Here is a 9,711-nt window from a genome sequence, read left to right as displayed (position 1 = left end):
TCAGATTTTTTGACCATGAGAAGTAAAGGGGCTTTCTTTAGCATGGCCATCAGAAGTCCCTGAGATTTATTATATGCCTTGGGGTAAATTTAAGAAGTTGCATATACTTTTCCTCTCACATTAAGTTAGTCAGTGCTATCAGATGTAGCCACTTCTGACACACTGGCCTTTTTTTTTTTATTGCTGTTCCTTCTGCGTGGAAAGTTCTTTCCTAAATTCCTTCAGGACTTTTCTCAAATGTCACCTTATGAAAAAGCCTTTCCCTAATCTATCTAAATCGGTAACTTCCCACCCCACCCCCATACTGTTTTATTTTCCTTCATAGCATTTGGCACTTTGTAACATTCATTCGTTTCTCTTTTCCTCCTGGAATCATAAGCTCCTTGAGGGAAGGCATACGTTATGTTCTTTACTTTGAAAAAAGTACCTGGCACATAGTAGGCGCTTAGTGACATAGTCTTAGACTGTATGAACTTGCCCACGTATTGCAAACGGAATATGTTCTTTTTGTGACTTTATAGTTACTTATTAAGGCAGCCGGACTTGGATTTTAAGTTCTCAACTAGACAAATCACATATGCCTGAAACAACGAACATAATGAAAAGTTCTGCACCCAGCAAAGTAACTTTCTAATGGACTACAGAGAATATTCTGAAAGATCTTCTCGGGGATAGCGACAGTCAACCACAAGGTTGAATCGTTTCCCTCCGCGAGAGAGCCAACTGCTGCAGCTTCCTAGAGCGGCACTAGGAGGGCGGAGAAAGGGTGGAGCTGGCGGCGAGGCGCCGAACTGGGTGGGGCTATTGTGAGTGGAGCCTAGTTGAACTATTTTGTCCCTTTCCGCTCTCCGTGTGAAGTCCTGGGCAGAGAGGGTCACAGCTATGGCGGCCGTTAGGGTAAGTAAAACCTTGCTTAGTTTCTCTGGTTGCTGATAGCACTCTAATAACTAAAGAGGGGATCCTCTTAACTTCAGAAGCGAGTCCCACAGCAAGAGACGAGGTGGAGATGGGGTTGCGAGAGAATTGGCAAGTTCAGGGAATCGAACGTTTGAATCCTGAAGACACCTGCCTCTGCATTTTAGAGTTTCCTTAGCACGGGACGGTACTCTCTCCTCAATCCCCTGCTGTTGACTCTTTATACAGCGGCAGGGTGAAAACTGGGAAACAGCGGGGTGAAAATGGCCGGCCAGGCGACGAGCAGCGAATATACTTGGGTCTTGAGCTGGAACAAAGAGAAAAGAATGCTGGGCATTTGGGTGCACAGGGCGGGGCCTCACGACCCTTTGAAGGACTTTGTTCAAACATTATTTCGGTGAAATAGATCAGGATAGAGACGTCTCAAGTCTCTCTGCAGTGCTAGGGTTTGTATTCACTGTTGTTAGTCTACGAGTTTGAATAACAAACCTAAATTCTTTGGAGTTCTGTAATGGGAAAAGGTGCCTTTACTTGGGACTCTGTGTACAGGAAGTGACACAACTGGCTGCTAGCTGCAGTTCCCTAAGTAGGTTTCAGTAACAGTAGTCGTCAGATATCTATGAGTAGACAAATATCTATGGGTAGATATTTGTAGCGGGTTTTAAGTGTAAAACGCACTGCTTGAAGGAGATACAAATATGGATAATTCAGGTTCAGTATCCGTCTTGATTCGCCATTCTCTCTCCATTTCTGCTTTCAGAATTTATTTGAATTACCACAACACCCTTGGCTCTCGTGGAATTCATTTTCCCCTGCACTGCCAGAGTACTAAAATGCAAATCTGATTATGCCCCTCCACTACTTAAAATCTTTATAGGCACTCCATCCTCTGTTCTCTAGGGTCAGGTCAGACTCCTATGTCTAGAACAGCCGACCCTGCCCTGGGTTTCCAACTTCATTTCCTGTCTCTCAGGAACTCTCCTAACATCTGTACTCCAAGCCTATTTCTCTCCTCTTTCTATGGGCCTGAAGTGCCCTTTCCCGTCCTCATCTAGTTAGTTTCTATTCACATTTCACTCATTCATTTAACAGGGATTTGTGTACTGCCTCCCCATATGCTAAATACAAAATGCCTTTTCCAAGATAGTGTTCCAGATCTCCCCAGTCTGATTTAAATAACTCCTCTTTGTGCTCCCAGAGGACTCTGGGCGTACTTTGACCATAGGACTTATCATACTGCAAATAACAGACTATTTACTTGTATATTGTACCCTCCTAAACTATAAGCTACTTGAGGACAGTAATTGTGTGTTAATTTTTGTATCCTTAGTACTTAGCACAGGTATGGTTTATATTAGGTACTCAATAAATTTTGCATGAATAAATTAGTGCCAGGCAATGGAGATGAAAGATATTAAATTAAGTTAGATATGCATCACATAACAAATGATTGTGTTTCAGAGTATGGAAAGTGCCTTGCCTCAGGAGAAGTACAAAGTGATCTGAGGGTTCAGAAGAGAGAGCTCACACTTGGTTGAAGAAAATAAAGAAAGAACCATCATGGAGGGAGTACAGAGAGAGAAGAAATGGTTAATGGTTAAAAAGCAGACCTGAATAGTGTGTTGTCACTGAAGCCTAGAGAAGGAGTGAGTTGAGCAGTCTTTTGATTTGACCACTAATAAGTCACTGGTAGCTGCCATTTATTAAGTGCCTACTACAAGGCCAGGCACCATGCTAAAATACTTTGCGTATGTTATTTCACTTAATTCTCAAGACAGCTTTATGTTGTAGATGTTAATGGTTACCATTTTACAAATGAAAAACTAAGGTTTAGAAAATTCAATTAAATTGCCCAAAGTCATAATTCATAAGAGCTGAAGTGAGGTAAAGTGATAGAGTGAGAACCTAGATTGTAAGGGGTTAGGGAAAGGATAAGGAGTGGGAAACTGGCACTCATTTAGTACCTACTTTGGCCAGCTGCTTTGCATGTATTATTTCAATTTAATCTTCTTAATGACTGTAAGAAATAGGTAGTATTCTCATTTTACATATGAAAAAACTGAGGCTTAGAAAAAGTGCTTGCTCCGGCTTATACAGCTATTAAGTGCAAGAACCAGATTCAAACACAAGTATATTTGGCTTCAAAGTCCCTGATCTTTCTGCTACTCCTTGCCTCCTGGAAGGGAGGTGTACATTACTCTTTAGAAAAATGTTGTGGTGAAAGGTAGGGAAGAAATCTTGAAATGGGGGTAACAAATTCCAGAAAAGGTCTTTTCATTTAAAAAAGTGGGAGCCTATATGCCAATTAAATCTCAATAAAACTGGTGGAAAAAAATGTCAGGATACCTGAGCAAGTTTGGGGACAAGGGGAAACGTGCCAAAAACTAGTAAGAATTAATAATAGTGATCACAGCTATTATGCTATTGAACATTTACCGTGCTAGGCATTTTGCTAAGCACATTATGTGAATTTTCACATTTATGCTTCACAGGGGCCCTATGAGTAGGTACTGTTTATTACCAGCATTTTACAGGTAAAGAAACTGAAGCTTAGAAAGGTTGAGTAACTTTCCTACAGTCACACAGTTGTAAGTGGTAGGTCTGGATCCAAAATTCCTATGGTCTGAGTCCAGATCGTGGGGCTTAAGCTTGAGGAAGCATCTGTGAGGCCAAGGTACAAAAAGGGTGATCTGTGTTAATTTTGAAGCCCCAGAGTTTAATAATAAGGAATAAGGTAGACAGGACTCCTGCATGTTGGTAGATAACTCTGAAAATAGTTTACATACATTTTAAAAGATAAGAGCTTTTTGAGCAGATGTGATGGTGGAACATTGATGTGGAATTAGCCTTGAAAACAAGTACTGTACTGATCTCGCCTCCTGACTTCCTGAAGCAAAGAGAATGGCTGGAGGACTGGCCTTCATTTAAAAGGATTGGGAGGAATGTAGTAGTGTCAAAAGCCAGATTTCATTAATGCCAGAGATTTAGTGAATTTAAGGAAAATTTATGAAAGATGTTTGTTTGTAATAGAATACTTAATATTGAAATATGGCTACCATGTATTGACTATTTCCTGTGTGTCTGACACTGTATTATTGTTAATGCACATTATTTCATTTAATTCTCACAAAAAGTTTTCTATGATAGGTAGTTTTATTGGCTTAAAGAACAGGAGTAAAGCATAAAGGAGATCAAAGCTGAAATAGGAGGTTGTGGTCAGAGAAAAGCTTGTCGAGTTTATGATTTTAGCAATTAACAAGTTCTGGGAAATGGCAAATTCAGGGTGTACTCATGGAGTGGGTAACTGCAGTGGAGTGAATATGAAGGTCTAAAAAGGTGAGGTCAAAGAACAGTGAGTTGAGGCTTTTGAGCGGTTCAGCCACATGGACATAAAGTCACTCAGAGTTATGGCAGGATTTAGAGTATAGAAGAAGACTGTTAACCAGGATCCTAAATCTTTGATGTGATGAAGTGACCAGGAGGCAGGTGCTAAGGATGAGTAGATGGGTGGTATGAGCCTCAAAGGAGAATTACTTTTCTATCCTTTATGGAAACTTTTTTCAGTTGAAGTATAACATAAATACAATTAAGTACACAGATCATAAGCAGCTTGGTAAAGTTTCAAAAAATGATCATACTTGTTCAAGCAGCACCCAAATTAAAAAAAAAAAACATTACCAGCAGCTCAGAAACCCTCCCCTTTGCTCCTTCTCCACTATAGATTAAATTTGCCTATTTTAAACTTTGTGTAAATGGAATTATGCAGTATTTACTCTGTTAGGTCTGGCTTCTTTCACCCAATATTATGTTTTTGAGATTCAGTCATTATATGTGTATGCTAGTTCATTCATTCTTATTGCTGTATGATATTCTGGAGGGTGAATATATCATGATTTATATATCCATTCAACTGTTAATGGACATTTTAATTCTTTTCAGTTTTCAGCTATTACAAATAATGTGCCTATGAACATTCTTGTATATGTCTTTTGGTGCATATAAGTGCACATTGCTGTTAAGTATATACCTAGGAGTGAGATCACCAGGTCATAGGGCATGCAGCTTTGGTAGCTACTGCCAAATAGTTTTCCAAAGTGGTTGTACCGATTTACATTCCCATTCATGAGGGTTTTACTTGTTCCACTTCCTAATTAACAAGAACAGAGATTTTTACCTAAGGCTGGAGAAGTAATGGCTTAGCAACAGCATTGGGAATCAGAAGAAGACAAACTCTACGTCCTATACCCGAGACACTTGGAATAGCCTCCATTTGAGAGTTACAAGGGAAGCAGTGACCTCGGGACGGCCATGTTTCATTTCAGGCAAGGAGCGAGGAGGGTAGACACAATGGAAGAGCTTTTGGAGTTTTGGGGAGTAGCAGAAAGTTTGGTCAGTGAAGAGAAAACACAGAGCACTGTAGAAATTAGAATACAGGAGATGATACATGACTCTGGAATTGTGTTTTGGGGCTTGAGCCAAGGATGATGGGGATGGGGAGGAACATGGATGTCATAGACCTAAAGGTTTCTAAATCCTTGGTAATAACCAGGCTTTGTGTCAACTTTAGTGCTTGTCTCTTTCTTCTTTGTTTCATGTGACTGACGTCAGTAAATAGTTGGAACCTAGCAAAGTAAAGTTCATTTTTGGGGAGACTGTTGGTTATCTCCAGCAAAATCAGTTTTTCACTTCCTACTCAGCATTGTTGAACATCTTTATTTTCAGTGTAACTTTGAAAGTTATGCTTCAGAACCCTTAACCATACTTGGTATAGGTTCCAGGATGTTGCTTTATGCCGTAGAGTGAAAATGATCTCTGCCTTGCCTCCTACCACACCCATATGACTGAGCTATTCCCCGTGATGCTGTCCTCACAGATGGCTGTTAGGGGTTCTGCGAACCTCATTTACTATGGAAATAAAAGATTGCTTGACTTAGACCCTAAAATGTTTGCATAATGGGCTCATGTAAGTCAATATTTCCTTATCTTAGGTGTGCATTAGAATCATCTGGGGAGCTTAAAAAAAAGTACTGATGCCTGAGCTCTACCCCATATGGGGCATTTTAATATTTTAAAAGCCCACCAGTGATTTGAATGTGTTGCTAGGTTCAAGAACCACTGATTTAGGGGGGAATTTGTGGCTTTTTTTCAGGTTAGAGAAAAAAGAGTATTAGGCTTTTTCAGGTTATGAAGAACAGAGGCAAGTTTAAGTTATCTTAAGTAGTGGTTTAATGGAAAGTTACATAGGTTAGGAAGAAAGCCTAGGAAACTGTCTCACCAGATAAACAAATCTCAAGAAGAACAGTTCTGGATACCATAGCAACTCTGGTAATTACCATTCTCATGACTGTTCTGCTTCTGCTAACTCTATGTGTTTCCTATCTAGACTTTCCTAGAGAGAAGATCTGATTGGGTTGGCTAGTCACTAACCACTGCAAAATACCCTTTTTAAGCAGAAATTGCATATCAGGCCCCTTTGTAAGGCAGTCGCTTGTTGGCTGCCTTGGGCTCAGTACCAATTCCTGGTCCAGTCAGTTTTGGCCAGTGCATCAGTTCTGTAGTTCAAAGCATAGTGACCTATGTTAGAAATCACAGAAAGGAGCAATATAGTTGTCACATGCTCTAAGACTTCTTAGAAGGGGCAAAGCAATGGATGGATACTTTTGGGGTTCATGATCTGTCTGGTACAATTTACTTTTGAATACTTTCCAGAAGTAAGTAATACAGTTGTTGAAAATATGGTAGAATATATTTAGAGTTGCAATTAGAAGCTAACTTATCAAGATCTTGTAATTTAAATTGGGAGATTGGTTGCCCGAGGATTAAAAAAACACTGAGACAACCAGTGCAAGTAGCAATTTGTGGTGGTTAATAAGATTTACTTAGTATAATTTGAACATGCTCAGGGAAAAATATAACCCATTTCTGTAATCTCTCCTGAATGAGACCATCTGTTATATAAACTTGATGGATATTAGTACTCTAAGCTAAGGCATGAGTTGCATACTTAATGTAGATTTGGCCTGGTTGTTTTTGGATCTTTTCTCTCCGTCATTCTGAAACTTACCAGGGACTTCTCATATCACTAGGCTAACTGCTACTACCATATCCCCTCCTCAACCTGGCTCTATATTTCACCTCATTCATTCATATTTCCAAATTCCTACTTGATATCTTTAGGTGCAAAATTCCTATCCTACGTGATATCAACATGTGCAAAATTCCTTTATCTTCACCAAATTTGATTTTTCTGTTGTATTCCTTCTTTCATTTAAGAACATGAGGATCTGATCTTGGGATCATCTTAAAATATCCCCTGCATCTATGCTGTTTATACTTTCGTACGTTCTTATTCTTTTATACATTCATTCAAAAAAAAAAAAACAACTACATCTTAATGCCCATAATGTGCAGGAGATAGTGATAAACATTGGGGATACAAAGATCAACGAGATATGAACAAAAAGTATATAGAAGAGAATACGCTAAAACTAATAAGCACATGAAGAGATGCTCAAAATAATTAACAGATAACTGCATATTAGAACAATAAGGTAACATTTTATTAAGCTAGGGGAAGATAGAATGCTGATTAAGTCCAAATGTTGTTAGGGATATTGGAATATAAGCACCGCCGTGTACTACTGGTGGGAGCGTTGACAGGTATAGCTACTATGGAGATCTGTGGAGATCTCATCCACATGAACGAACCTGAATGTGAGTGGCACAGCGGAATTAAGAAAATTTACACAAGAGTATAGGAAAGCATGAGGTCAGGGGACTCAAGACCAAGCCAGTCAAGAGTCCCGAGTTCTGATTCCCATAGCGTATTTATCGAGAAAAAGCATTCTAGCTTTCTAGATTATAAATCACGATAACGGACATCAGGAGGTATATGCTTCAATTAGAGAAAAAAAGCAGAACACCTTGTTTTTTTTTTTTTTTAATTTTTATTTTTTTGGGGGTACACCAAGGTCAATCATCTGTTTTCATACACATATCCCCGTATTCCCTCCCTTCCTTGATTACCCCCGCCCCGAGTCCCCCCCCACCCTCCCCGCCCCAGTCCTCTAAGGCATCTTCCATCCTCGAGTTGGGCTCCCTTTGTTATACAACTTCCCACTGACTATCTATTTTACAGTTGGCAGTATATATATGTCTGTGCTACTCTCTCGCTTCATCTCAGTTTCCCCTTCACCCCCCGCCCCCTCCCATACCTCGAGTTCTCCAGTCCATTCTCTGTGTCCGCGTCCTTGTTCTTGTCACTGAGTTCATCACTACCATTTTTAGATTCCATATATGTGAGTTAGCATACAATATTTGTCTTTCTCTTTCTGACTTACTTCACTCTGTATGACAGATTGTAGTTCTATCCACCTCATTACGTATAGCTCCATCTCATCCCTTTTTATAGCTGAGTAATATTCCATTGTGTATATATGCCACATCTTCTTTATCCATTCATTTGTTGATGGGCATTTAGGTTGCTTCCATGTCCTGGCTATTGTAAATAGTGCTGCAATAAACATTATGGCACAAGTTTCTTTTGGGATTATGGTTTTCTTTGGGTATATGCCCAGTACTGGGATTACTGGATCATATGGTAGTTCTGTTTGTAGTTTCTTAAGGAACCTCCAAATTGTTTTCCATAGTGGCTGTACCAACTTACATTCCCACCAACAGTGCAGGAGAGTTCCCTTTTCTCCACACCCTCTCCAACATTTGTTGTTTCCAGATTTTGTGAACACCTTGTTTTTTATGACTACTAGGGGAGATAGTTTATCTCTAACTCTGAGCTGGAGCCTGGAGCCATGGGCTATATGACTGCTTTATCTCAATCGGTTTTCCTTGAGACTAGTTCTGCTTTCAGAACAGCCTGCAGCCATGTAGTCGGTCATGCGCTCTCAGGATTGTTACTCCAAGTCAATGTCCTCTGTGTCCTCTGTGGTTCTCTACAGAGATCAATCTGATATTATTTAGTGAAATTAAGTGTATACACATATCCTATGGCATGGCAATTCTGTTCTTGAATGTATATCATGAAGATATACAAGTTCATGAGGGCACATAGAGAAGGATATTCATCGCAGTGTTTTTTTTATGGTGATGGGGAGTTTGAAGCAATATAGGTGTCCATCACTGACAGTGGATAGGTGAAATGTGGTGAATGTACATTATGCAGTACTATATAGCAGCTAGAAGAAGTGGGTTATATGTACACATAGGAACACAGATGGATATAAAAGGCTATGTTTTATGAAAAAGGATAAGAAACAAATCTTTAATACACCATTTAAATTGTGAAAACAGTAAGAAAAGATGAGTTATGTAAAAAAATTAAAAATACATGTAACACATTACTACAATATGCATTTTGTAAAAATTCAAACAAAAAGATAATCATTAAATACATTAAAATAGCTACCTATGGTGGACGAATTAGAGTGAAATTTGGAGATTAAAGGAAATGAATGAATTAATCAATTTTAAAAGAGGAAGGACAAAGAAGAACAACATCAAAGTATTGTCCTCAAGGAATGGACTCTAGTGGGGGAAATTTATAACTAAACACAAGTTGTATTCAAAATAAAAGATATCTAAAAGTTACTATGGGAGAAAAGAAGAGGAAGTGGTTTAAATGCCTACAGTACATAATATTTGTTCATTTTAGTTCATTCATTTAATTCTTCAACAAGTATGTATTAAGCACCTGACATGCATTAAGAACTGCTAGTTGCCATGTGGTGGTAGGTTGTATTTTTTATTTCAAATATTTGCTGTCTCTTCCTGTGAGAGGAT

The 9,711-nt window shown here is 39.1% G+C and overlaps 1 protein-coding gene across 3 annotated transcripts in view; it reads left to right on the top strand.

Moving 5' to 3' along the window:
- Positions 1-772: 772 nt before the first annotated feature.
- The window catches only part of APOOL (apolipoprotein O like), a 113,695-nt gene continuing 104,756 nt past the window's right edge, over positions 773-9,711 (top strand). For 2 of the 3 annotated variants that reach the window (XM_057718605.1, XM_057718606.1), the window contains exon 1: positions 773-897. In XM_057718605.1, coding sequence (XP_057574588.1) covers positions 883-897 — 15 coding nt within the window. In that variant the 5' untranslated portion in view covers positions 773-882. The remainder of the gene's footprint in view (positions 898-9,711) is intronic. The other variant, XM_057718607.1, reaches the window with a different exon arrangement.

The sequence above is a fragment of the Hippopotamus amphibius genome, chromosome X (genome assembly GCF_030028045.1).
Source record: "Hippopotamus amphibius kiboko isolate mHipAmp2 chromosome X, mHipAmp2.hap2, whole genome shotgun sequence".
Lineage (NCBI taxonomy): Eukaryota > Metazoa > Chordata > Mammalia > Artiodactyla > Hippopotamidae > Hippopotamus > Hippopotamus amphibius.
Note: the sequence above shows the minus strand (reverse complement) of the source record. Positions and strands in the feature narration are given on the sequence as shown.